Source organism: Rattus rattus, chromosome 10 (assembly GCF_011064425.1).
Source record: "Rattus rattus isolate New Zealand chromosome 10, Rrattus_CSIRO_v1, whole genome shotgun sequence".
Taxonomy (NCBI): domain Eukaryota; kingdom Metazoa; phylum Chordata; class Mammalia; order Rodentia; family Muridae; genus Rattus; species Rattus rattus.
The window spans coordinates 33,170,227-33,198,208 of NC_046163.1; the positions used below are offsets into that span (position 1 = coordinate 33,170,227).

The 27,982-nt window shown below is 49.4% G+C and overlaps 1 protein-coding gene across 1 annotated transcript; it reads left to right on the top strand.

Moving 5' to 3' along the window:
* Positions 1-21,855: 21,855 nt before the first annotated feature.
* Rgs16 (regulator of G protein signaling 16) lies at positions 21,856-27,115 on the top strand. Its single transcript, XM_032915388.1, has 5 exons — positions 21,856-22,154; positions 22,513-22,623; positions 23,291-23,352; positions 23,630-23,796; positions 25,275-27,115. The coding sequence occupies exons 1-5, from the start codon at positions 22,111-22,113 to the stop codon at positions 25,488-25,490; spliced, it is 600 nt and encodes a 199-aa protein (XP_032771279.1). The 5' UTR covers positions 21,856-22,110; the 3' UTR covers positions 25,491-27,115.
* The last annotated feature ends 867 nt before the right edge of the window (positions 27,116-27,982 follow it).

A 27,982-nucleotide genomic window follows, 5' to 3' on the forward strand; every position in this document is an offset into this window, starting at 1 on the left:
CTTCGATTTCTTCCTCAACGTCTGTTTCATGGCTTCTTCTACAACCTTTAAAGACTTATTTCTATTTCTATTTCTATTTGTGTGTGTGTGTGTGTGTGTGCCTGTGTGTGTCTGTATGTGTGCCTGTGTGTGTGTCTGTGCCTGTGTGTGTGTGCCTGTGTGCCTGTGCCTGTGTGTGTGTGCCTGTGTGTGTGTGTGTGTGTGTGTCCCTGTGTGTGTGTGTGTGTGTGTGTGTGTGTGTGTGTGTGTCATGTATTGTGCAGGTGGTCTTGGAGATCAGATAATGGTGTTGGATCCTTTGGGGCTGGAACTATGGGCAATTGGGAACCACTTGATAAACGTGTTGGGAAAAGAACTCAGGTTCTTTGGAAGAGCACTCCGCACGTTTAACTGCTGAGCTAGCTCTCCAGCCCTGCCTGCTGTGCTTTTTATTACCCATAAATAGCTTTACCCCCAACCCCTATTCATATATCACATATATCAGACCATTTCTCCTCCCTTGCCTTTACTTACTCCAAATACTTGGACTCTCGTTCAGTTAAGCAACAGTGCTGTGTACCTGCTGAGAACAGAGCTACGCTGAAGAGTGGAGTCTAGCGGGGCATTGGGAAAGCTTCTCTTTGTTTATTTTCAGTTTATCTTTTGAGTCAGGGTCTCTGTATACAGCCCAGGCTGGCCTGCGACTCTCGATGCTCTTGCTGTAGCCTCGTGAGTGTTTGGATGACGGGCATGTGCCGTCATGTCCAGCAAAGGTTGGTCTTCACATGTCTAAATGCCGCTTATCTTTCAAGGTTCTCCTCATTTGCAGAACCTTCTCAAGTTTCCAGCAATGGTCTCTGTTATTGCCTGCTAGGCAACTGGAGTTGTAGGCTTAGAAGGTGCAGACTGGAGGCTCCTGAGCCGTGCCCGCCTACAGGAGTGGTGAGGAAAGACTCCATAATTTGTGACTCACCTGCACAGCTAGGTCACCGAAAAGCAAACCCTACATTCCCTCCCTTAAGATGCTGCTGCCTAATATGAAATAGACAGAAAATGACCAAAATTCAGTGGGTGGCAAGTACCACCCGTTGTTTGACTGGTCTTGTGCTTTGCCTAGCTTCACCCATGTTTAGTTCTCCTTTGCCTCGGTGGCAAAGAAGGACCTACCTGTTGCCATGACTACAGGTCCTCCTAAGCCTCCTCATCCTGTCTTCTTGCTGCAGGCTCTGCACTGCAAGCTTGGATGAACTCCAGCTCTGGATGCCCTCGCCAACCTGACTGAAACCTAGGAGCTCAGCCATTGCTGTCATTCTCTAATGTCCCACAGTCCAAACCCACCCCCAGAACAGATGACCTTGCTCTGTCCCAGGTCTAGAGCCAGATTACATTTTGATGCAACCTGGGGGACTCCTTTGGGTTTTTCCAGGCTCTGGCTTATCAAATGTCTCAACAGACCTGGGAACATGGACAGATCTTTTTCTCTTGATGCTTTAAATGAGGGTGAGAAGTGGGGGAGAGCCTGGCATTGTTAGGGAAATTTTGATATGGACATAAATTCAAGGCAAATTAGCATTGGCAGGAGGGGGACTTTGGTCAGCACACTGGAATACATCATAGACACCGGATGGAGGAACAGCCCATCTGGGATGAGAAATGGATGAGAGGCCTAGTGAACCCAGAGCCCTGCTTCTTCTCACCAGGGTTCTCGCACACGCTGTCCCACTCATGGGTCTCTCCCTCTCCCCTCCTCCCTCCCTCTCCCTCTCCCTCCCTCTCCCTCCCCTCTCCCCCTCCCTCCCCCCTCTCCCCTCCCACCCCCCCCCCCCCCCCCCCCCCCCCCCCCCCCCTCCCCCCCCTCCCCCTCTCCCTCCATTCATACAGTGAAAATTAGCCAATAGCACCCATTTACGTGTCAGTCTTAATACAAAGAAATTGGGAGGGAGACCATTCTCTCAGGCTCAGGTGACCGAGGTTACTCAGCTGATTGACACAGTTTCGTTTGGATGTGCTCACTCGGTCAAGGAGAGGAGGACCCAACATCAGAGATGGTCCCTTCTGTGGCAACGTGTCAATTGCAAGAGGGGAATAGGGACATTTCTAGAGACACAATCCAAACTGGCCCGGGTCTTACTGTGGCTGGAAACTCACGACTTTCTAGCCTTAGCATCTTCAGGGCTAGGGTGACAGGTGTGTTCCACTGGGCCAACCCAAGGTTGGCCTTCACGTGTTCAAATGCTGCCCATCTTTCCAGCCTGCTCAGACCTTCTTGGCGTGTATAGATCCACAGAATCCTCTTTTAAGAAACAGCCCCTCCCTACTTTGCATCCATCCACCGCTACATCACTGTTGGTATAGTACAGTGAATTTAATAAATGCATGTTTATTAACAGGTGCATCTTCTATTCCTTGCACCTGAAGGGCAGGGCCTGCTTAGCCATTTTTATCTTCGGTGTTTATTCCATGCCTGGGATCAGTGGATCATCTAGAGTCTATGGAAAGACTACAACACTCACCGATTGTTTTGAGCCTTTTATACAATGACTCATTCAATCTCTCAATGACCCTGAAAGGTAGGAACATCTGAGGAGACCAAGGTAAGTTCGCAACTTCTCCAGAATTGCCTAGTGGGTGATACAGCTTGACTCAAGATACACAGGCCCGCTTCTGTTGCCTTTCTGTTCATGGCTGGTGAGTTCCTGCCTTGTCCCGAAGGTTTCCTCAACAGAGCTGTGTCTGTGTGAGTATGCGTGCATGTGTGCATGCGTGTGCACACATACATTCATTGTGTGTATGTGTGTGTGTACAGAATGAGGAGAACTCCTGGAGAATGTGGGGAGGAAGAACCATGAAATGCTTGACCCTTCTTTACTAGTAGACCCAGGTGTTGTCTCTGCCCAGCTTGTCTATGCCCAGGCGGTACCTTTTGCTTATTGATTTGCTTGTATGTGTACATAACAAGAGTATTATTTTTAAAATATTTACTTTATTTTGAATGGAACGGTTGCTAGGCAACTGATTTTGCATATATATTCGGGAATAAAACAGAATACAATAGACTCTATCTCAACCCCTCCCTTCTATTCTAACTCCTGCTTCTCCAGAGAAAACCCCTTTCACATCCAAGTCAAGCAATTCGCCTGCCATCTCCCCACTGTGTGTGTGTGTGTGTGCAGGTGTGTGTGTGCATGTGTGTGTGTGTGCATGTGTGTGTGCATGTGTGTGTGCATGTGTGTGTGTGTGCATGTGTGTGTGTGCATGTGTGTGTGCATGTGTGTGTGTGCATGTGTGTGTGTGCATGTGTGTGTGTGTGTGTGTATGAGTCGGTATTGGCATTAGGACACCTTCCTCCCTCACTCTCTACCTTATGTTTCTGAGATAGTGTCTGTCATTGAATCTGGCCCTCGCTGTTTGTGCTGGAGTTTTTCTTTGAGGCCCCAGATTTCTCTCTCTGTCTCTCAGAAGTGAGGTCTAGGCACCAACTGCCTGGCTTTTTATGTGTGTGCTAGGGTTCTGAACTCAAGTCTTATGCTTGAATAGCAAGTATTTTCCCCCCCGAACCATCTCTCCTGCCCTCCACTGTGAGTCCAGCTCACAGGAGGGGCAGCTCCCAATTGCTTCATCAGCTTTCAACATTGGTTACTGTGTTCCACTTCCGGGAAAGAGAATTTTACACTTGCACACTCTCCATTCTCTTTTTCTAGGCCCCCCTGCCCCTTGGCTTGGCTAATGAAGCTCTAATTTTAACGATTTATAGGGCTCCAGTTTGACTTAGCCATTGCCGTCCTGGCTGTGACTGTGTTCTCACCCACCGGCTGTCCTTAAGACGCACTGGAAGCTCTGTAGGACAAAGTGTCCTGGCCGAAGATGACCCAGACGCTTCCTTCTCTACCTCTTCTTTCCTTCTGTCTCTGTCTCTCTGTCTCAGTCTCTGTCTGCACACGTTCCCTGGCCACCCTCCCCTGTCCCGACTCCTGAGTGCTGGGATTAAAGGTGTGTACAACCATACCTACACCCCCCCTCCCTCTCCCTCTCCCTCCGCATCCCTACCCCCATCTATAGCCAATACTTACCTGGATCCTGCTATGTAGTGTGCACCACCATGCTTGGTTACACCAACGATTTCTCAGCTGATGCCTGACAAGAAGCCCAAGTATATATACTTCACTTGGTTGTAGATTGCTCTGTCTTGCTTATTGGAGAGCCCCCTCCTCCTGCCTTGGGCTGCAGGGATCTTGTTTTGTTGCTGCTCAGAACACTCTTCGGTCCTAACTCATCCATTACACTTGGTACGACACAGTCCTGAAATGCCTGCCTCTGGTTTCCTCACGCCTCTGCCTTTGGCAGCCTGTTTTCTTACGCTATGGTATTCTGAGGTAACGGTTGCCTGAATATTGTTTACTGCTAAGCAGAGTCGTACATTCTAATTACACATTAATTCTTACACTTAATAGAATTTTTCTTGTCTTTCCTGGAGCTAATGATTGCCTCCTTTTTGGGGGGCTTTTGTTTGTCTAGTAACAGCTAAACTCTCCATGTCTCCAGAGCTCTGAAACACCACTCAGAGCTTTGGCCCCACTGATAGCTGCCAGCCCATGAGGTGTGTATTTCCGGATCAGACACCACTTTGGGTCCTCTGACCCCATACTTGGAGTTGGCCGGTCTCTTGGTCGGCTGCCTAGTTTCTTGCTCTTTCCTTTGTTGGGTTCCTGAGAATTCTTATCTCTCCCGTCTCTAATTCCATCTTGCTCTCCGTTTGGTTGCCGTATTCCAACAGAGCATGATTTCCAGCGTAGTTTCTGAGAAGGGACGCATGAGAGATAACCGCTTCCGAGATTCTTTTTTTTTTTTTCTTTTCCTTTTTTCTTTAAGACAGAATCTCATGGACTTCCAGGCTGAGTTCCAACTCACCGAGTAGCCAAGGGTCATCTTGAACTTCTGGTCCTTCTGCCTCCATCTCTCCACTGCTGAGAGAGGCGAGCGTCCTTATGACAGGTTAATGTGGGGTTGGCGATCTAACGCAGGACTTCATGCACGGCAGACTACAGTATCAGTGGTGCTACACGCTCGCTCAGCTTGTTAAACAGAGACGACAATGACAGCAACCCGCCCCTGCCCCCCACAGCAACCAACCAACCCACAAAAACCTCTTCATTCTCTGCTTATTCTTGACTTGGTTGGTTTATAGCCCTCACGGGGAGTTTGGAATGCTACTCTGCCTTGTCATCTGCTTTCAATCTGATTCTTGTTGCCAACCTCCCTTGTGGTCGGTTCCCCTGCCCTCCACTTTCCTACTGGCTTCCAAGACTTCAGGCCCCCTCTGTATCCCAGGATTCTGTATGAACAATGACACTGGATTTCTACATTCAGTAAGTGCCCCTGATAGGCCTTGTCTGCTGATTTATTTACACTTCGGGATGATATTTTCTGCTTTAGCTCTTTGAGAATGTCCACTGCTCTGTTTTCTCTCACCCTACTTCCGGAACTCCCATTAGAAACGAGTCTCCTTCTTTTTAAAGCATTTTCATTTCTCGGCATTTTTGTGTGTGTTGGGGATGTGTTCGTGAGTGTGGGCAGTGCTGTGACATGTGTGCAGGAGTCACACACCAATTTCTGGGAGTCCGTTCTCTCCTTTCACGCTGGGTTTCAACTCAGGCTGTCAGGCTCAAGTGGCAAGTTCCTTTACCCCAGAGCCATTCCTGGCCCTGGAAATGAGACTTAGGTTTTGCACTTTACTTTTCTTCTTCCTTGTTATCAAGTTCTTTCCACACTCAATAGAGAAACATGGCAGTGAATGTCAGGTGAACTATCCTTTAGTAACTCGGGCCACCCGAATCGGGAGAAGCTGGGGTAGGAGATTCAATAGCCCACAGAGGAGATTCCTTACTTCACATACTTTGAATGGAGTCGGGTCTCTGGCTAGTGGTTAAGACCCTGCTATGAGGTATGCTGTGGGACTGCTCTGTCCTAGGAGCAAAGTGAGGCTCCTAGACCCGGGGTAAGTCACAAACCAGGCTGTGGGTGTGGGTGGTGGCAGGGAGGGCATCCCCTCATCCTTTCCAACGAGGTGGCATGTTCTAAAGGTCACAGTGGGGAGCCTGTCTGCGGTGGAGAAAGAGATGACAGAGGGGCTAAGCCTCCCTCAAAAGTGGCAGCATTTGGCCTCTGTCTGTATCTTCTTTCAACTTGTGTGGGACTTCCCCAGTATTACCCTTGAAGACTCCTGGTGGGGCTGCGGGTGGGCGCGTGATACTTTTTGATTGCTTTGTGTTTTTAAGAATTTGTAATTTGGTGCACAGAGTCCTTGGGGCGCTCAGCTGAGTTTGATGGAATCAATGGGCTTCTGGTCAGATGGTGGTGAGGGATGCTGTGGGTATGGGGGCGGGGTGGGGGGAAGGCGACAGCCGCAGCGCTGTCACGTGATCGCAATAACGGTGCCTGGAGTTTAAAGGCTGCACATTTGCCTCTCCTGGGAGGAGACTGTCTCATGCATTTGTGAACCAAAACATGGAACTGGTTTTTATATTTAAAGAGACCTGGTCAGCAATCCTGATTCTGCTATCGACATAGTCATCGATGAAGTTGCATGTACTCGTGTTTTGATTGGACTGGTGGTAATCCTTTCCAAAAATGTCTTCAAGCAGTTTTATTTGAAAATCCAAGTATCAAAAAATAGTGGATTTAGAATGGTCTAATGATATATTCTGTTTGGGGACTCAGATTTCATAGACTACAATTGGATTTCATTTATATCTCCAATCAAAATAGTTCTTAATATATTTTTTGATGAGCTTAATTTTGAAGAAATTTATATCTATAAATTCAAAAGCCAAAAGATAGAAGAAAAATAGTGATACAAAAACTTTCCGGGGTTGGGGATTTAGCTCAGTGGTAGAGCACTTGCCTAGGAAGCGCAAGGCCCTGGGTTCGATCCCCAGCTCGAAAAAAAAAAAAAAAAAAAAAAAAAAAAAAAAAAAAAAAAAACTTTCCATGTGGACCTAGAAGATGATGGAAAAATAGACTTCATATTCAAAAAAGCCTAAGATGGGTTATTATCACTGAAACTGAAGATAAAGGATGGGTCTGCCACAAGTAAAGAGTGTATCTGAACAATGATTTTAGTGAATGAAGCAACTATCAATAATGAGTCAACATTAGCCAAGGTTCACAAATCGTGACTCAGAACCAATCGGAAAACAAACCAGAGTCCTTCTGCTCTGCATCATTGAAAACCCCTTTCCTGTAGACTGACCTGCTCTCTCTCTCTCTCTCTCTCTCTCTCTATATATATATATATATATATATATATATATATATATATTCTTTAATGTGTTGTTTGTTAAATAGCTATATGCAACTTACTTTTCAAATAAAATTTAAGACAACCACACAGCTGTATTTTATTAAAAAACTGAAATCAACCAAAATAAAGCTTGTATTTTTTCTCCAGCTTCATTAGAAAACAAAATACTGCACTCTTTTTATGAATTCACTAATTTCTCCTGCTTTTGCTGGTACTGAAGAGGAGTTTTGTTTTCTTTTAGTGTGTTTTTTACTCTGTTCCCTGTATTGTTTGTTTCTTTGTTCCCTCCCCATCACTTCCTCTTGTCCCCCAACTCCTGTCTCTGGTTCTTTGTTTGGTCCACTGGAACCCATGCTCTACCTCCACCCCCACCCTGAGCTCTAGTTCTAACCTTGGCTTTCTTTAGCTTTCTTCCTTAAATTCGAGACTCTGCTCTAAGTCCTGGTGACCCTTGATAGGTTTGCAATATTTAAGAGCAAGACACCAAGGGTATGACTGGAACTCTGTGCAAAGGGTGTGACTTTCAGACAGTTGGGTCGTTTTCCCACCGACAACCCCAAATTTCAGCCCCTGTAAGCATCTTCTCTAGAGTGGTTTGCCTCCTTGGAAAGAGATTGCCTGGGGCAGGCTCAGGAAGGAATAATCAGCTACCAAAGCAGGGGTAAGTAGGACCTGTTTCTGGGCAGCATGCCCAAGGGATTAACAACTACCTAGGGAGGAATGATTGAGAGGGCAAAAGATGGTCCAGGCTCCTCTGACCAAGACAACTACAGAAGTTATGAGCAATGGAGGGCACTGGACGAAAGCATCACAGACAGAACGTCAGTGGAAAACAGAGAGAAGGAAACAGCAAAGACCCCACAGGGCCGCTCATGCCCCCGGTTGATGTCTTGGCATTATGACCTCAATGTCACTCATGGGGAAGTATCAGGGGAAGAAGGTTAGGTTCCTCGTTTTGTAGAATGAGCGCTCTGACTGAGAAATTCAGATGAGCTTCAGGAAATAAAACATATTCGTGTGCTGAGATTGATAACGGGTATATGCACATTTACATATAAATAGTGCCAAGTGTATAAAATAGCAATGGTGTAAAAGAGATCCCTAGGCCTGAAGAGGGGGGAGGGGGCTATGGTAGGCTTCTCAGCTGCCCACAGCAGAATTTATGGAGAGGATTTCAGTGGGTTTAATTTGGGAGTTACATGTAGGGATATCTATGTGTACAAATGGACCAGATTTCTAACTCAAGAAGTTGTGTGTGTGTGTGTGTGTGTGTGTGTGTGTGTGTGTGTTCACACCCCAGGTGTGGTTATTTAGAAGTCGTACCCTTCCCCCCAAGACATAGTTTCACTATGTAGCCCTGGCTGGCCTGGAACTTGAGATTGTAGACCAGGCTGGCCTCAAACTCGCAGAGATCTGCCTGCCTCGGTCTCCTAAGGGAGAAACCTGGAGAGATGTGAGAAGTAGAAGGTTCACTTCTAGTCTACCTGGAGGTCTCTAGGTGGAGACTAAGTATGTCTGGAGACTTAGAGTCTTAGCTAAGTGTCTGAGTTTAACAGAGCTGGCATAGCAACAGGAAGGCACACGAGGAGGGCACTAACAGGACTGGACACTTTGAGCCCTGCTGGGAGACAGCTCAGGCTCCCCGCCTCCATCGCCCTCAGAGCCTCCGTGCTGAGGCAATGTGTCACCATATTTTCGGCAGCTCTGCTAAATTGTGTCTCATAGAAGCGCGAGAGAAATCTCCAGAGGTTTACACGTTTGATTCACACCTAACGCAGCAGCTGTCTGCTGCCAGGGGAAACACTTGTGTGTTGATTCTCAGTAGCAGCCGGGGACAGCAGTCTTCAGCCTTGTATCCATCTGCCTGTTTTGCTGCTCTGGCCTTAGAGAAAGTGCTGTTGCCCCAGCCCTCCTTGCTAGGAGTGACTCAGCCCTGGCATTTTTGGGAAGATAGACACCTAGCCCTGGGGAGGGCACTTGGCAGGTGGCAGCCTCTGCATAATAACAATAACCCAGGGACAGTCAGCTCTCTTTTCGGGTGCCTTACAGGCTGCGTTTTAATACCCGTGCAGGCCCCAGGGGCCTTAAACAGACAGTTTAATTTAAATCTCACCACTGCCTCACAAAAGTACAAATGACTCTATGCTATACTCTCTATGCAAAGAGAGAAACTGAGTCATAGGAAATCGGCTGATTACCCAGCAATAGAAAGATCTAGAAGTCAGCATCCATTCTCACTGTGCTTCTCTTCTTCCCAATCTCTGACCAAATTACTCATTTAAAAGCACTGGATATGACTAGGTGACTATGCATGAAGCATTATTAATAAAGAGCCAAAAGGAAAAAAAAATCCAATTCATGATAGAAATGTCTAGAGAGTAATCTTTCCTATCAGACAGCATTCTTTCATTTTATAAGATGATTTCCCCTAAGAATCCATTGGTATCGCACTTCCGGGGCCCACTTAACTATTGGCATATGTGTCTCCTCTGCTTGCTCCGAAGAGAAGAAATGGAGAAAACAGCATCAGCCTGTAGTGCCCAGGGGTCAATGATGGCTGAAGAGTCGCTGGAGATCAAAAATGGCAGGGACAACTGGCAAGTCATGGGACCCTTGAATACCCACCCAGTGATGTACCCAGAGGTCCTTTATGGAGGTTTCAAGTGTGATGGGTTCAGAGGGTGGAGGACACTCCAATCCAGCCGTCTGGGAGTCTGCAGAAGTAGGTGTTGAAGTTTGGCTGGAAGGCTGCAGAGTCTCTGCCCTAAATCCAGAGCTGCGAACTCTTCTCCCCTCTCCCTGTGTGCCATGGTGGGACATCTAGATGGGGAGGAGGTAAGATCACTTCTGTGCTGCTGATATTTGGGTTTTCTTATCAGCTCCTTGGGAGGGAGCATATGCTAAGAGCATTACAAACCGGGCTTGGTGTCCTAGTTAAGCTACTATTGCTGTGACGAAACACCACGACCAAAAGCAACTTAAGGAAGAAGGGGTTTATCGGCTCACACTTCTCTTCATCATCGAGGGAAGTCAGGACAGGAACTCAAACCGGGCAGGATTCTGGAGGCGGAAGCTGGTGCAGAGGGCGTGTGTGTGTGTGTGTGTGTGTGTGTGTGTGTGTGTGTGTGTGTGTCTGCATATTGTTCACAGGCTTGCTCAGCCTGCTTTCTTAGAGTACTGAGGATCACCACCCACAAAGGTCTAGGCCCTCCCATATCGATCACTAATTTACAAAAGGCCCTGCAGGCTTGTGTACAACCCAGTCTTCTGAAGGGATTTCCTTAATTGGGGTTCCTTCCTCTCTGATGATTTTGGCTTGTGATGTTGACATGAAGCTGTCTAGCACAGTCGGTTTTGAGTATCTGCCTGTTGGTTCCTAGAGACCGGGCAAACTCCTTTGTCTGCAAAAGCCCCTGATTCTGCATCTGGGAATGGGGAGTACAGAGGCTGCGTGGTATCTCGAAGGCTTTGCATCGAATAAGTGCTCAAAAATCAATAGCTGCTATTTTTACTGGACAAGAGGCTGTAATTCAATGCAGAGAAGGGCAAAGGGGACAGGAGACGAAATAGGTTGTGTCTGTAACTATGCTGCGGATGGGTGTAGTTTAGTGTGGAGTGGATGACCAGGTGGGTTGGCCCATGGTCATAATCTCAGTATTTGGGAGGTTGAAGCCGGAGGATCAAGAGATTGAGGTCAGTCTGAGCTGTATAGGAAGACCCCACCTCAGAAATAAGTAGGTCGGGGAGGAGGTTCCGTGGGCAGAGTGCTTGCTGTGCCAACACGAGGCCCTGAGTTTGAATCCCAGAACCCACCCAAAACTGTGACACTCTGGTCTATAAGCTCAGTGCTCTGACATGGCAGCAGGGAGGTGGAGACAGCAGTCTATGCAGTGATGAAAAGGGGGATCCTGCTTCAAACAAGGTAAGACCAACATCCAAGGTTGTCCTCTGACTTCCACAAGCACACACACAAACACACACATACCACACACGCACACACACACACAGACACACACACACACAAACATACACCATACACTCACACACCACACACACACATTGAAGAATGACTGACTGACTGACTGACTGACTGACTGAATGAATGAATGAATGAATGAAAAGAGTGAGTAGTTTCCAGTATCCTCTATGTCCTGCTACCCTTCCCTGGCTCTGGTCTGCACACTCAGTGGACTGGGAACTCCTGCAGCTGTGTGTCTGTCCAACATGCATTTCATAGCAGCATGGGTGGTAATGAGACACACCCCTCTGGGCCTGTGAATCAGGATTGGTGGTTCCGAGAGGAGGGATGGTACAGGATCCATCTTGTGGACCGCAGAAGCTGTCACATCTAGTTTCTAGGGGTAGCCGAGGCTGTGGGGGCGCTTGGGGAGTTCTGCTTGGCTGTGGAGGAGGCTTAGGTCTCTGGCCGGAAGGCCTAGCACCTGCTGTGCCTTATCAAAGTGGTTTTGTGGAGGGGTTTTCAACTGCCTCGCTTTGTTCTTGTCTGTTCTCTGAACATTCTGGGGGCTATCCAACATTCATTCGTGTTTCTTTTTGACTTGGAGGAAGGTCTGTCTTCCCATACCCTCAGAGACCCCATCAGTTCCCTCCTCAGAGGGCCTCTTTGGGGAGTCTCCCTTCAACTTCTTCTTTATGGCATTAATCACTATTAGTGCTATGTGACTTTTCCTCAGTCCTGCTCCATCCCAACTTCACGCTGAGAATGTGGGTCAGCGTAGGGTTATATTCTGTCAGGGCCTGCTGGCTGCTTGGTAGAGCTGTGTGTGGAACCCACGAGAGCTATAGCCAGTATCTGGCTTTGGATCCTGGTTCTGTTGTGGGAAGATGGTGTGTGTGTGTGTGTGTGTGTGTGTGTGTGTGTGTGTGTCTCAGCTCTTCTGTCTGTAAGGCAGGTTAAGAGTATTTTCTGTGCTCTGCGCTGGTGGGGAGCAAAGGCACCGATGTACCCAGGAAGTGCTTGGCACCATGCTCAAGCCTCACCAGGTTAGTTGACACTCAGGTGACAGAACAGTTGGGGTTTTGGGGGGTGGGGGGGGGATTAACGCACACATGCACACACACACACACACACACACACACACACACACACACACACACACACAGGAGGTAACTTTTCCTCTAAGAGTCAAGTAGAAAGTTTGCCACTTGGTTACTCAGTACCCATTGGGCCCACTCCTCAAAGTGTCTTCCCATTTGCCCACAGTGTATCCATCCCTGTTTAGTTACATAAGCATCTCTCATCTGATCCTCAGCCTGAAGTCAAGAACCTTTCAAAGGAAGGAGTTTGGGGCCCTTTGCCCCAACCCTGCCCAGGGGCCTCTTGTTGTATCCTGGTTTTTCCAGGGCCAGTGGGACTGCTACCATTTCCAGGAAGAGCTGGTCCTTCTGAAAGCTGGGTCCCCAGAGGCATAAGACTCTTGGGGCCAAAGCATCTCAGCCAACAGGGCCTCAGATGGACAGCCAACCCAAACACAGCATCCCGGAGGATGGCCCTTTTCTGGAAGGCATGTGGCTGCTTTTTCCATGGCCTGGCTCTTCCGGAGCACAGGGCCATGGTAAACCAACTGTTGAGTCCTGCACAAGTCCACAGCCCAGCCAAGCCCTCGGCTGTGAGCCGGAGAGATCTGTCTATTTTAAGATTCCCAGTGTTTCCCAGCACTTGTCAGTTGGTTAGAGAAAAGGAAAGGGGGGGTGGTGGAGGCAGGGGGTGAGAGACAATGAGGCCCAAGCCACAGGAGCACACTACTTCCAGCTGAGTGGAAATTCCCGTCCTTCATGGAGGAAACGTAGCGCCCTCCCCCCTATCCCCAACACACTCACCCTGACTCACAATCTCTCATTGGACAACATCTTTTTTATTTTAATAACAAAAAAAAAAATAAAATAAAATGAACACACAGAATCATTTCTCAGAGAACTTTCAACCACCTTCCCCCATTTGTTGATGGAAACAACTGTCATTAAGTCTTGCTTGCTAATGAGACGACAGTGGAGGCACAGAGAGGTTAGTGGTTGCTCATGGCCACACAGCCAGTTAATCACGGTGCAGTCCCAGAGTACAGATCTCCTGTGTTTTCTATCACGTTACCTCATTCACAACTCATTCAGCAACGAGTGGTTCATTATTTTGCCACGATGCCTTCCTCTCTTGTGCCCATGAATGAAGCACGGAAGGGCTGGTTATGACAACCCTGGCGGAGTCCCTATCCCTGGCTGGTTTCTCCTCAAGTACAGTCTCATGAGAGGAAATGATCTGTAGAAGGTTTCTAAGCACTTAATTAATATACTATTAAGGAAGGAGAGAAAGGTAAATTGCCTTGCCAGGGGGCAATTCGGAAGGAAGTCTTTCTATTAGAGAGAATTTCCAGCATGCAGAGGAATAGAGAAATAACTATAAATGCCTATTACTTAGATGCCACAACCCCTCCCCCAGCATTTGCATACTGGTCCCTTTTTTTTTTTGAACTATAGAAAAGCAGGCATAGACTTACACCAATGTGTGTGTGTGTGTGTGTGTGTGTGTGTGTGTGTGTGTGTGTGTGTATGAAACATTTGGAAAGAAGTAAGATATAAAATTCATCTCTGGGCTTGGAAGATAGTTCAGCTGATAGAAAGCTTATTGTACAAGCTGAAGACCCCAGTTCGAATCCTAGGACTCAGGTTAAAGCCATGCATGCTGTTACCCATCTGCAGTCCCATTGTTCCTACAAAGAGATTGAAAGCCGAAACAGGGCCCCCTGCAAGCTTGTAGGGGTAGCTAGCCTGGTGGACACAGTGACAGACAACAAAGAGACACTGCCTCAGACAAGGTGGCAATGGAGAAGCAACACCTGAGCTTCTGAGGTTGTCCTCTGACCTCTATACATGCACCACGGCACGTGCTCTCGAGTGTGTGTGAGCATACACACACACACACACACACACACACACACTCACACACACACACACACACACACACACACACACACACACACACACACACACACACACACACACACACACACACACACACACACACACACACACACACCCCCACACACACACACACACACACACACACACACACACACACACACACACACACACACACACACACACACACACACACACACACACACACACACACACACACACACACACACACACACACACACACACACACACACACACACACATACACACTCACATACACACACACACACTCACACACACACACACACACACATACACACACACACACACATACACACACACACACACACACACACACACACACACACACACATACACATACACACACACTCACACACACACACATACACACACACACTGGAGCCAAGAATGACCTCAAACTTCTCCTGTCCCCACCTGCAGGGCACTGAGCTTACAAGCACAGCTTATAAAAAAAAGCAAGATGGTTTTAAAAGGCAGTCCTGTTCAAAGCGCTAGTGTCGTTAAATTAATGCCATCGATCCAGGGAAGTCGGGTGTGGGAAGATACATATAAGATACCGACTTGACTTTGGATAAGTTACATATGAAGACATCTACATTTCAGGTGGAAATACAGGTTCTAGTAGAGGCCAGCGTAGGTGTGGCTGTGGTTGAAACAACAGCACGACTCTGGTAGAGGCCAGAGTAGGAGCAGAGACGAGGATCCAGTTCACAATCCTGGGCTGTGTTGATAAAGTACGCAGATGGGGGATAGAGGACCAGTCCTAGTGGGCAGGTTCTAATGAGCGTTAGATGAGCCCTTGCGTGCGAAATTCCTGACTCCCAAGTGAGGGCTTCAAAGCGCTTGGATAAGTGAATTATGTTTAGAGTGGATGGATGTTCTAAATGATGAATAGGGCTGCCCCAAAGCCAAAAGCTCCCGAGAGTGACAGCGCTGGCCCTCTGTATACTGCACTTAGGAAGCTGAAAGCCCTTTTCTTCAGCTCCCTCTGATCCCTTCTGAGAAGTGAAGACCAGCTTTAAGCATATGCGAAAGAAAACATTTGCTACCGGACCCCCTCCTGGAGCTCAGCACAAGAAATAACTTTCTGGAACGGTAAGACATGGGGGCTGGGCAGTCTGCAGAGTGGATCGCTGACTGAGATCGTACTGGAATTAGATGACCTGGGTCCACCCATAGCTTGGTCCTTCTGTCTGTACCTCAACTAACCCCTCTATGCCTCAATTTCCCTCACCCGAAAACCCGCACTCCCTGGGCCTTCTTCAGAGGTTGGGGGGAGGATTCGGTGGGACTATGGGAAAGCGGAGAACTCAGATGCAACACTCACTAAATGCTCACAGTCACCATTGTTAATACTGTAGCCAGGCAGAAGCCTGGGGATTTGGATCCAGAAGGTTCCCTGGTGGCCTTGGAACCGCTGAGCCAGCTGCTTGCTGGTGGGTGGGGAGGAGAGGCTCAGTCACACAGCTCCCCGCGTGTCGCCCCTGCTCAGATGTGTGGGGCCCATTATGAAAAGCTCATTTCTTTCTCGGCGAAACATCACGGGCCCCCTGCCGCGCTCCTCCCTCTGTCCACCTGGGCCTGTTTCTGGGACAGCTGCTGTGTCAGGGGCGGGTGGCCTGAGAGCTGGTGAAAGGCCCACCTGTTCCGGCTGCTCACTCCTGCCCTCCCCCTCCCGGGCTTTCCGACCCAGCCTCCTGGCTGCTCACACATCAATCCACGTTTTCTCCCCCTTTGCTCAGGTGTTGTGGGAGCATCGAGAGAGAGAGACACGCACGTTTGCTCACAGCTGGTCCCAGCATCATGGCCAGTGCAGGAGCTGTGTGGAGCCCTCTGCTTTCCCATGAAACCTGTGCCACCCGTGCCAGCCCTCCTCATCCCTCATCCCACTTTCCCTGCCATGGAGGGTGGCTCAAAAATGGAGGGGGTGTTGTACAAGGGTCCCTAACTCTTAGGGTATGGCAGGGTCCTCCAGAGCCTCTGGCATTAATTACATCTGAAGATACCACTGATACTCATAGGCTGCCGCTTGCTGTTTTCTGCCCCAGCTGAGGGCTAGGAGACCTCGAGGATAATGTGGAGACATAACTACGGCCCAGCCCCGAGCTGCTCTGAGGTCAGCATTGAGTAGTTCCGGGTTTGGATCTTTTGAACATCTCTGGGGGCCCTCTTTTGACATCTCTGTAGCCTGGGTGTGTCATTTATAGGCAGGTCTCTTACTCTTAACATCTATCTTTCCATCTTTAGCAAGGTGTCTCTAAACCATGGAGTTAAGTGGTGGGTGATGGAGGTCCCTGAAAACAGTGGTTTTCCTCATGCCGAGACAAGTCTGGAGTACTGATAGACTGGTAGTGCCACAGACATCTTCCTAGCTAACTGGCTGGCATCCCGATACAGGCATCCTAGGGATGTCCCCCGGCCCCCAGAGGACACAAAGGAGGTGAGATGCTCTGAGAGTTTTATACTAAGGGGACAAGGAGAATCCGTGCAAGTTCTAGGTGTGTGCTTCCTGTCTTGTTTTAAGCTCCAGCCCTGCTATCTGCTCCTCCTCCAGACTTGGCCCCTTTTCCTGAGCTTCATAAAACTACAAAAGCTACAGTGGCTGCCTACGTTAGGGGCATGCAGAGCACTGAGTTTCACTGCATAATCTAGCTCTTCTGGGACCCGTTTCCAGAAAATTGCCTGGCATGAATTCAACAGAGAAGACTTTGCAACTCAGAGACCCTTGGGAGGCAGGGTTGACAGAGACTCGACTCTCCAAGGGTGTTAACGTTCTTTGTGTTCGTGAACGTGTATATTGTATTGGATATTGTGTGGGGAATTAAAATTTGGGGTTTGAAGCATCCTTGAGGTCATCTTAGCCCTGCTTAAGCAAGTACCTCTATCTCAAAGGCAGCTTCCGACCAAGAAGAGGACCCGAGTGTCCTTCAAACCAGGAATGGTGGTCTAATTTGCTCTGGGCTAATCGCGGAAAGTTCCTCTGTGAGCATCTTTAAGTCCTGCCATCCTGATTTTGAGGTTTGAACAGCGCTCCCACCTCATCTGTCCTGGATCTCCGCTGTGCCACAAGCACAGCTGTGGGCTGTTTGTTACGCATTGCTTGAAGGTGGGTGACAAATGGCTGGGGTGGGGGACAGTTAGAACACCTCCTCTACTCCAGTTCCTGGGCGGCAGATGTTAAGTTCCTGCCGGAGACAGAGCAGAGTCTCACCCAGAACCTGCAGGACCATGCAGCTCTGTGCCCAGTCTTAGAGGGAACTGGATATCTAACCCCTGCTTTTCAGTCACTTTCGAATGGTAAGCCACAGTTTTCCCCTCATCTAGGGTCTCTTATTCTAAATGAGTTCTCAGGGCCTTGGAAAAATGCCTGAGGAAAATCTAGATTTCACCGAAACGTGTTCCTGAGTAGTAGTGAACATAGGAGAGGTGCTCTTGGAGGAGAGACATCTTCGACGACCTCGAGGAAAGGGATGGGGAGCCACAGTGAGGAAAAGGAAGACCTTGAGAAACCCCTCAGATTATTCTTGAAGTTTGAAAATGGCGATGTTAGTATTAAGTGGGTTCATAGACGCCACTGATTGGCTCGGTCTCCAGGGAACGCATCACTATGACGTCAGAGCAGTGGGCAGGTGTGTTTGCCGATGTGAACTGAGGCACCATGGGGCAGAAAAGCATGGGAGAGACGTTAGGAAACTGAGGCACCATGGAGTGGTAAAGCATGAGGAAGAGGTCAGGCAACCTGGTCATTGATAGTCATGGGAATTCAGGAGGCTGAGGCAGGTGGACTGTCCCTTGTGGTATTGAAAAGACAGCATAGCTTGGCAGACAAGCTCACATATGCCCAGACATGCTTGACGCTTATGAGGATGCAGACCAACACATCAGAACCCAGGAAGCATAAACACAGAGAGCCAGATTCCATCTAGCCAAGGCCAGGGCCCTGGAGGACGGGGAGGAGCAAGGATCTTCCGGACTCATTAGGTCCCTGTACCTCTGACTTGGGGAGCTATGAAGCTCTGACTACGGGACACTGGCCCTAGTCTCCCTCACAAGTGGGAATCAGGCTCTCTCAGAGCAAAGGAGGATGAAGTGTAGGCTGGGAAAGGCTGCAGGGGACTAAAGTCTTCAGAGATTAATCTGGGGACTTCAGCAGAGGAAGGGGCTTTCCACAGCCACACAGAGGAACTGTAGACACAAGGGACCAGGAAGCAAAAATGCAGAAAAGTCCAGAGCCGGTGACGCCACCACAGCTAAGGGCAAGGACTAGAAAGTGGAAAATGTGAGTGGGGAGAAAGGAATGGAGCCAGCGAGTGACGGGGGTGGGGAGAGAGAGGATGCAGGAGACAGAGCTCTGTGACAGAGGATGAGTGTAGCAGCAGCCATTTCCTCCAGGAATGGACCAAGTCAGAGCCGGAGGAGACAGAAGTTGACGTGGTGAATGCTCAGAAATGTGGGCTTTGGAGTTAGCTTAGAGATCAAACCCCAGTATTTGATTATAAAGTCTGTTTTCTTTGTGTGTGTGTGTGTGTGTGTGTGTGTGTGTGTGTGTGTGTGTGTCTGTCTGTCTGTCTGTCTGTCTGACTGACTGTCTGTCTGTCTGTACGATCTCCACCTTAGTTTTTAGACACTCCCTAACATAGTTTTGGAGATAGGGTGAACCTGTGTTTTAGTTAGACTGGGCTGAACCGCAACTTGCAGGGGCCCATCGGGCTCTGTCACTCCTCAGCCCAGCACATCCCTCACACCCTCCCTTGCCAGCCTTGGGACTATAGACGTGTGGCCACCACCACCACCTGGCTTTTTAGGTAGGCATTGGGGACCCAAACTCAGGTCCTCGAATTTGTACAGCAGGCACTTTACCCACCAGGCCATTTTCCTAGCTCCTAAATTGTGAGGTCCTGATGGTAAGGGGGAGTCTAACAAGTGTTTTCCCTCTGACTTGGGAACACTATAAATTTTAAATGAATATTTAGAGGGGGGAGACTCATGATTGAGTTTGGAGGATCCTGAGCTCAGGATTTGTGTGTGTGTGTGTGTGTGTGTGTGTGTGTGTGTGTGTGTGTGTGTGGTGTTTTAATGGATGTGTATGTGTGTGAGTGTGCATGTACGTGTTGTGTGTGAGTGTATGTGTGAGAGTGTGTGTGGTGGGGGTGTTTTAATGGGTTACATTCATTTACCCCCATACCATTTACACTAGATAAAGCTTCTGTCTGGAAGCCTGCTACCACAGAAAGGGTAACATGGGGTACCACAGGGGCTGAAAGAGATGAAGGCTAGAGAGGCTGACACACTATAGGATATTTAATCCTGACCCCAGCTTTGCCCAGATTGCTGATCCCGGATGACCCAGGGCACAAAGCTGTTGTCCCCACACCCTACATTAAAGAGATGGCAGCTGTGCTGGCCGTGCTGGGCAAAAATGAGGTCAGGTTTTTGTCAAAGCCAGTGCAATTCACAAGCACATTTAACGGACTAGATTCACAGCAACGGTGGAGTCAATCACATTTCTGAAATCACAGATAGGAACTGACCCGCTGGGAAGAGAATTCGGGATACATTGTGAACTTCAAAAAGTTTCTGTCTGGAAACTGGAGAGGTAACCATGGCAACTGGGAAGGCAAGTTGAACCCAGAGGAGGGCTCTTCATCCCCAGCAGGGAGCTGTGTGCTCTCAGATCTGCGGTTGCGTATCAATTCCTTTGTCTCCGCTTGCTTTGTCAAATAGAACATACTAGTCCAGGAATCTGGAGACAGCCCTGGCTTCGGCCTGGATGCATTTAATGAAGAACGCCTTAGGCCGTGCTATTTTGTTGCCTATGAGATGGAAATTTAAAACCTCCTTAAAAACCTCACAAGGATGCAGAATGGACGGGGTTGGGGGGCTTTCGTGGATCCTCTGCAGAAATCAGTATTGTTGTCACGTGGCTGTGTCTGGGTTGATTCCAATATGGGTGAGCGTGCCGGTGAGACTAGAGTTTGATCCATCCGTGTCACATGGAGAACGGCTGTGCCCTGGTCCACACCCACATCTATGCCTGGCAGCTGTGTGATAAACGTGTGTCTGTGGGTATGAGGAGCACCGGGCAAAGCAAAACCTTCAACTCGGCTCAGCACCTCTCCCTCAGATCCAGAAGGTACGCCTGGTAGGCTGGCTGACTGCTCCGTGTGGATGAAGACTCGAGATACACAGCTGCTCAGCAAGGCATCCGCCCACAGATTGCCTACGCACCACTGCCCAGCACCGTGCAGCCTAGCCCTGGGGCTGTGTGGTACGAAGCCCTCAGGAGCTGAGCTTAGCAAGATGGGCATGTGGATTTGGTGTTCACTGCATCTGACATAGAAGTGTGCCAGGGAATGGGCCGGCCCCCTTTTGCCTTGGTTCTGCATTGAGAACGTGGGAGTTTGGGAACGGTTTCAAATGGTTCTTTAGCATGCACCAGGTTGACACACTAGGTCACAGGTCATAGGGCCTGGCTCAGCGAGGGGAGTCCTCAGCCTGAACGGTTGTCCCAGATGTTGGTTTTGGACTGGGCTGGATGGGTACAAGGAACTGAGATGCTGATTTTACATATCAAAGCGGACTTGGACTCTAAGTTCTCCCAGCATCCTTCAGTCTTTACCTCAACCTTGAACTTTCCAACCCAGGGGCTGGGCAGCTCTTTCCCAGTGGCTCTTCTCTGTATAACCCAGGCATTTTAGTGTCTTCTCCCCCCTCCCCCATGAACGGACATTCTCAAGTGCCCTTTCTCTGTCCGCCCCCAACCTGTTCTCCATGGTGATTCCCCTGGCTTCAATCCTTGGGGCCAGTGAACTCACTGTGGCTTCTAAACCCTAGACCCAAAGAAATGGAAGCATTTGGAAACTGAAGTCTTTAAGGTCTCTCATAATTACACAGCAGAAACATGATTTGAAACTGCCTAAATATCTACCCCTTAACCTCACTGCTGCTTCTTAGCAGCAATCTTAAAGGGAGCTGCTGAGGGACAGCAGGGAAGACTATGGCGCCTACAAGGGATGGTGTGGAGCTGAACTCGCAGTTGCTTAGCTTCAGGATGACTTGCCAGTTACAGAGCAGTTTCTGTTGTTTTCCAGTGGGAGCAACGCGGGTACATTCAAAGCTGAACCGAAGCACCAAGACTTACCCTCTAACTACAGAGTGCGGAGCAATGCGGCTTTTTAAGCATCGTTGCAAAGATTTCTGCTATAATTGTGTTAAGTAAATGTTTCCGCACGTGTCTGCTGATCTTGGCCAAGTCTTTAGTTTAATGATCCTCTGATCCTTCATCACCTGCGGCGCCCATGGAACGGTACCTGTTCTGACCTGAGAGAGCGCAGGATAATGGTGATGTACTTTTTCTTGGAATGAACCCCCGTGTACTTGTCCTCCCGGTGCGTGCACTCTCCACCCATACAAAACCCCTCCTGTCATTTTAAATTGTTTTCCTGCTTTTACTAGAGGTCGGCGGGGTTTGTTTGTTTTGTTGTTGTTGTTTTCCTGACAAGTTGTGGGCATATGTCTGGTCTTCTCCTGGCCCCCCAAGTCTCTGACCTCGGAGGTGGGGACAGCCCCGTGCGCTCTGGAGGAGGTCCTGGGGGCTGCCAGTCACGCCCCACCCCATCTGGCTCCCCGCCCCGCCTCCTCCCTCGCTACGCTCAGCCCCTCTCTCTTATTGGTCGGCGACGCTCGGCCCCTCCCCGCCCCCACGGGATAAAAGACTTAGTAGCCAGGGGCCGGGCGCGTGCTGCTCGCCCGACCCCATCAGCGCAGGTCAGAACTTGCTACAGCCTCGCTTTTCTCTCTTCGCCCTCCGGTCCGTCACCATCCTCCCCACGACGTGCTGCCCTGCGCCCGCAACCATGTGCCGCACCCTGGCCACCTTCCCTAACACCTGCCTGGAAAGGTAAGAGAATTGTTTTTAGCCGTCCGGGCGACAAAGTCCGGAATCCACCAACGCTCAGCCTTGGGAACGCGGGGAAACGGGGACAGCGAGGCGGGACTGCAGTGCCATAAAGACCCCAAAGTGTTAAGAGCTATCAGGGCATAACCTTTTTATGGACCAGAACTCCAAGACACCAATGAGAGAAGGGCTTAGGGCCTTGGAAATGGCCGAGTGTCCCCAAGTTTCTTGAGACTGAACTTTGGGGTGATGGAGTTAGTTCTTGTGGGACGCCCCCCCCCCGGACCCTCCCACCCCTGCCCAAACGTCTCTGTGCTGGCAGAGCAAACAGAATCCTTACATGCTGTTGTTTGTCTTTCAGAGCCAAAGAGTTCAAGACACGCCTGGGGATCTTTCTTCATAAATCAGAGCTAAGCTCGGATACTGGGGGTAACGGCAAATTCGAGTGGGCCAGTAAGCTTAGCAAAGAGAGGTAAGTTCTATGGTCTGACCAGTCCAAGGGCTCGGGGGTGGGGGCTGGGGTGGGGGAGGCCTGAGAGGAAAATAGCAGACGAGCTAGGTGGCCCTAAGCCTCTCTGGAGATTTTAGTGAGACTTTACTGCTGTGCTGTAGCCGCGGAGCTCCATTGTGGAGGTGGTACAGTCTGGTACAGTCCAGGTTTTGCTAACCCCAGCAGATGTGTGCCAATAGGACATGCACTCCTGTTTATCTGAAGATGTCAGAACACTCGGATACAGGGCTAGGGCAGGGTCTGCTCCCGTCTAGTGAGCATCTTGCCTAGATGCCAGGTGTTATGCTGGGCTTTGGGGTCGCAGGTAGCTAGGCTCTCCCAGCCTCCTGCTTCACTGGAGAGGTGTGCAAACCAAAGTTGAGAGTCTTGGGAGTAGAATCCATTTGCTTACAGAAGAGGGGGTGTTAGGGATACTGGCTGAGGGACTAAAGGGTTGCTGGATGTCCAGATGCCCCTTATATAACTCGCTACTTGTTTCACAGGAGTTTGAGGGGTTTGTTTTGACAACCATCAACTTCACCTTAGGATGTGTGCTATGCTCTTGTTTTTTTTTTTTTTGTTTTGTTTTGTTTTTGTTTTTTAATGAATTTAAAAATCTCTGCTTCCCCCCTTCCTCCTCCCCTGACAGAAGCTTCTCAGAAGATGTATTGGGATGGAGAGAGTCTTTCCAGTCACTGCTGAACAGTAAAAGTAAGTAGGACCCTGTTGTCTGTCTGTGAAAGGCACGTGCGGGCTCATGTGCTTGGAGCTTGTCCCAGCGATGCTGAAAAAAACACGGGGCTAAATAATAGTAGTAGTAATAATAACCCCGGTCCCCCAGTGTGCCAGCCTCTGTTCGGAACACAAAGGCAGAGCCTTGTTCAGGAAAATGACATTCTAAAAATAGAGCCATTAACGCCAATTGCTGTCTTTTCTTCCCAGCTGTCCTCTAAGTCTGACCTGTCTCTCCTTTCTCCCTTACCACCAGATGGGGTGGCCGCCTTCCACGCCTTCCTAAAGACGGAGTTCAGCGAGGAGAACCTGGAGTTCTGGCTGGCCTGCGAGGAGTTCAAGAAGATCCGATCAGCCACCAAACTGGCCTCCAGGGCCCACCACATCTTCGATGAGTACATTCGCAGTGAAGCCCCTAAAGAGGTCAGTGTCCCAGCACCAGCTGTAACTCCTCCAGACCCTGTCTGCCTCTTCCCAACTGAGAACCGGGGTCAGCGAGGGAAGGATTAAGTTTGCAGTGCAGCAGTCTTCATGGTTACAAAAGGGTAGGGAGTCAGTGGCCGGACAGGAAACTTTGTGACCCAAGGTGGCACAGCACAAGGGCAGTGAGATTATTTTTTTGTCTTCTCTCCATACCCACATTTGTAAATTAGTTATGTTTCTTAAAAGCCTCAGCACATGAAGTACCGAGGAACAGGACTTCAGTAACAGTTGGGTAACAGCACTCTGACCTGTGTCCACCCTTTGGGAACATTTTTTGGTTTTGGTTTCCCGGCTGGATGGATATTCACAGTAGCAGTGGCACCACCTGGTGGGCACACCTGAGCAATGCTGTATTTGTGTATCTTGTTTTCTGGCTGCTTCTGTTTATCTCAGTTACTCTTAGAAAGAGTTAGTAAGTATCAATTTTGTGCAAAGAGGTTTTATTGTCTTAGAGGACATAGCAAAGAAACATTCCTAATGGAACTGTATTCTAACAGGAGAAGGTATCAGTAACCAATTCAGTATAAGCCAGGGATGTGCACAAGACACACAGTGGGAGTTAGGGGGTGGGTGCAAGAGCCAAGAATTGTAAGGATGGACAGGGGGAGGGAAGGGGAGGGGAGGGGGGAGAGAGGGAGGAAGGGAGGGAGGGGGTAGGAGGACATCCTGCCACAGGGAACGGGGACAGATGAGGTCATACACATGGCTGGTGGCCAGATGTGGTCATTCTAGCTTTTCTTTTGAATGACTTGGAGAGGAAACTAAGGTGTTTCCAGACCGAGTGGGCTTGGTGTAGCAGCTGTGAGGACAGACAGACAGACAGTGGGAGCAAGGGGAGGCAAGCCCTGAATTATTGCACACAGCCAGGGCAGAGGTGGTGACTGGAACCATCAGAGGGAGTACTATTGCTCAATACACCTTATGTTAATCTCCAGAGATCAGAGGACCAACTCCTGAGTCTGATGTAGGAACTGTCCCAGAGCTGAAAAGCTGGCGAGTGGGGCTGGAGAGATGGCTCAGTGGTTAAGGGCACTGACTGCTCTTATAGAGGACATAGGTCACCCCGCACTATACGTCTAAAACTCCTATATTTCGTCACCAGCATGACAGCTTACAACCTCCCTCCAGTTCTGGGGAATCCAACACCTTCTTCAGGCCTCTAGAGGCTCTACACATACCTGGTACACACACTTATACAGGCACATATACATACAGATTATATGTATGTGTGTATATATACATACAAATTGTGTGTGTGTGTGTGTGTGTGTGTGTGTGTGTGTGTGTGTCAAGGGAGACTCCTTTATTTAGTGTCTGGTACTCTTTCAATGACCTCACTTGCCCACCAAACTCCCTGCCCTGCCCCGCCACTCCACTCCACACCACTCACCTTTGTGGTTGTCTTGCCTTCCCCACAGGTAAACATAGATCACGAGACCCGAGAACTGACCAAGACAAACCTACAGGCCGCCACTCCCAGTTGCTTCGACGTGGCTCAGGGGAAGACCCGCACATTGATGGAGAAGGACTCTTACCCGCGCTTCCTCAAGTCACCTGCTTACCGCGACCTGGCTGCCCAAGCCTCGGCCACCTCTGCTTCCGGCAGCAGCCCAGCTGAGCCTTCACACACTTGAGCCTCCACAGCAACCAAGAAGGAAGAGAGGTGGAGTCACCCATCCCTGAAGCAGCTGCCCTGTGTGGGAGGCAGGCCTTGTGCAGCAAGTGCGAGAGGATAGTGAAGGGATAGACGGACAGACGGGCATCCCCGCAGCCTGAGTGTGAAGAACTCCCTCTCCTCCAGATACTGTGGTGGGCCCAGCGTAGGAGAGACTCCTCATTGCCAGGACCTGTGGCTGAGGGCTGACATGGAGGCTGTGTGGGGTGCTCTGGGGAAGGGTCCTGCACCTATGTTCTTTCTCCCAGGCACACTCAAGGAATGCTGGGGGGTTGGGAACCTTGAGTATGGGAGCCGGAGAGCGTCATGGCAGCTGTCTACCTGCCAGACAGTTGGCTTTGATCCCGTCTTGATTTCCTCAGTCCTGGATGTGGCCTAGAAAAGGCTATGTATGTGGAACCTTCCTCCCCTGCCCCTGCCTTCCCAGGGACACCCAGAGACTCCTAGCTGAGGCCTCTGCTCATTCTTAAGCTCATTCTCACAGTCTCACGGAGGTCAGCGAGTCCGTCTGATTCTTGCCCCAGATGAGATTTCTATACCTCAGAAACTGGCCTGTGAGCCCCTTTCCGGGTCAACAATGAACCCTGCAAAAAGAAGCCATTTTGCTCACGTGACTCTAGGCCGGGCGCTCTCGGTGGCTTTCTGTAGGTGGGCCCCTGACCTCACATTTGCAGCACGGTCTGCTTGTGAACAGGGCTAACTGAGAAGCCTTACTGGGCCTTGTACCTCCTTAGATGAGGTCTAAGGAGGGAGGTGGGAGGAAGGAGGCTTCAAGCCCCGGGACCAGCATTCATGTCCGACAACTGAGCAAAGGAGAGAAGTCGTGGAAAAATCCTTCTGTAGGGGGAGCCCAAAAGACCAGCCGAAGTCAAATCAGTTCTCTTTGCGGTTATGAATATGGGAAAATGATGCCCCCTACCCCTCACCCCCCTGGTGGAAGGGGAGCCTTGCACCTCTTTCCTGTTGACATGAGATGCCCAACGTAGTTAGGGGAGAAGTAGGTCAGGGGTCAAGAAAGCTCTGGAACAGAAGTTAGTGCAGCCAAGGGAGTATTGAGGATGTGGGGGGTGCCTGGAAGGATGGGGCTGGGGGGGGGGATCAATCTGCCTATCACCTCTGAGTCTTACCGAACAAACATTCCAAGTTGGGACTTCCAGCACCAGAGACCAAGATGGCTGTGGAGACGTAGGTTGCCAGCATTGTTCTCTCTGCACTTGAGGCTTCTCCGGGAGAAAATCCTTTTAAGTATACGATGTCGTTCTGTTGTGCTGATTGTCTCAGCTGCTGTTGTTTGCTGTTCTTATTTATTGTGATTTGTTTGCCCGTACTGAAGAAACTCAACGGGAGCTGCTGCCCGACCGCGCCTCCTCCCTACCAGACTCTACCTCAGCAAGCCTTGCGAACCACTGAGGGCTGTCGGTGGGTGGGTGGGGGGGACTCCCCACTGTGTTAATATTTATTTATTGTTAACAAAGGGAGCTGGGTTCCTTTATCAGTGGTGTACGAAATCCCTGTTTTTCTGTTTGAGCATGTTATATTCTTGTAAAAAAAATGAAAATAAAACTCAAAAAATAATATCCCATTTCCAAGGACCACGTGGTTAGTATGAGGATCCAGGGGAATATGGAGAGCCGGTGGTGTCACAGAGCTCTGGCAATTCTGTGGTGTGGGGACACGGGACAGGGTGGGTGGCCGAAGGCAACCAAAGGCTTTGAAAAGTTTTGCAGCGTAGTCCTCAAGGAGTAGGGTGTCCGGACCCTCTGTCCATTGCCTTCTGGGTCACCTCAGTCCTGAAATCCTGCTCTTCGGTTTCACTACCTGAAAAGAACCTTGCCCAGGTACACAGTGAATGCCTGCAATCCTAGCTTTAAGGAGAGTGGGGCAGGAGGATTGTGAATTTGAGAATAGCTTAGATTACATGGTGAGATCTTGATTCAAAAAAAAATGTTTTTATGTGATGATATATATATATATATATATATATATATATATATATATATATATATATCTTCTTATACACAGATCTGACCTGTTGGCACAGGCCTGACACGCTGTTGGGTCTCAGTTCTCCCCTAAGTCCTCAGTGTGATCAGAGTTCAAGTCCTTGGTTGTAGAGACCTCTTAGAATTGCACCCTACACCTAGATCCAGGGTTCTCGGGTGATAGCAGGAGGGGTTCTGACATCGAGGGCTTAGGCAAGAATATGGGACCAAACAGGCAGGCTTTGACCTCATATGGTCCTGACAACAGCTGCACAAGTTCCTGATGGGGGCGCCATCTGTGTGTGTGTGTGTGTGTGTGTGTGTGTGTGTGTGGTTTCTTTTTCTTTTTTTTTTTTTTTTGGGAGCTGGGGACCGAACCCAGGGCCTTGCGGTTGCTAGGCAAGCGCTCTACCACCTGAGCTAAATCCCCAACCCCGTGTGTGTGTGTGTGTGTGTGTGTGTGTGTGTG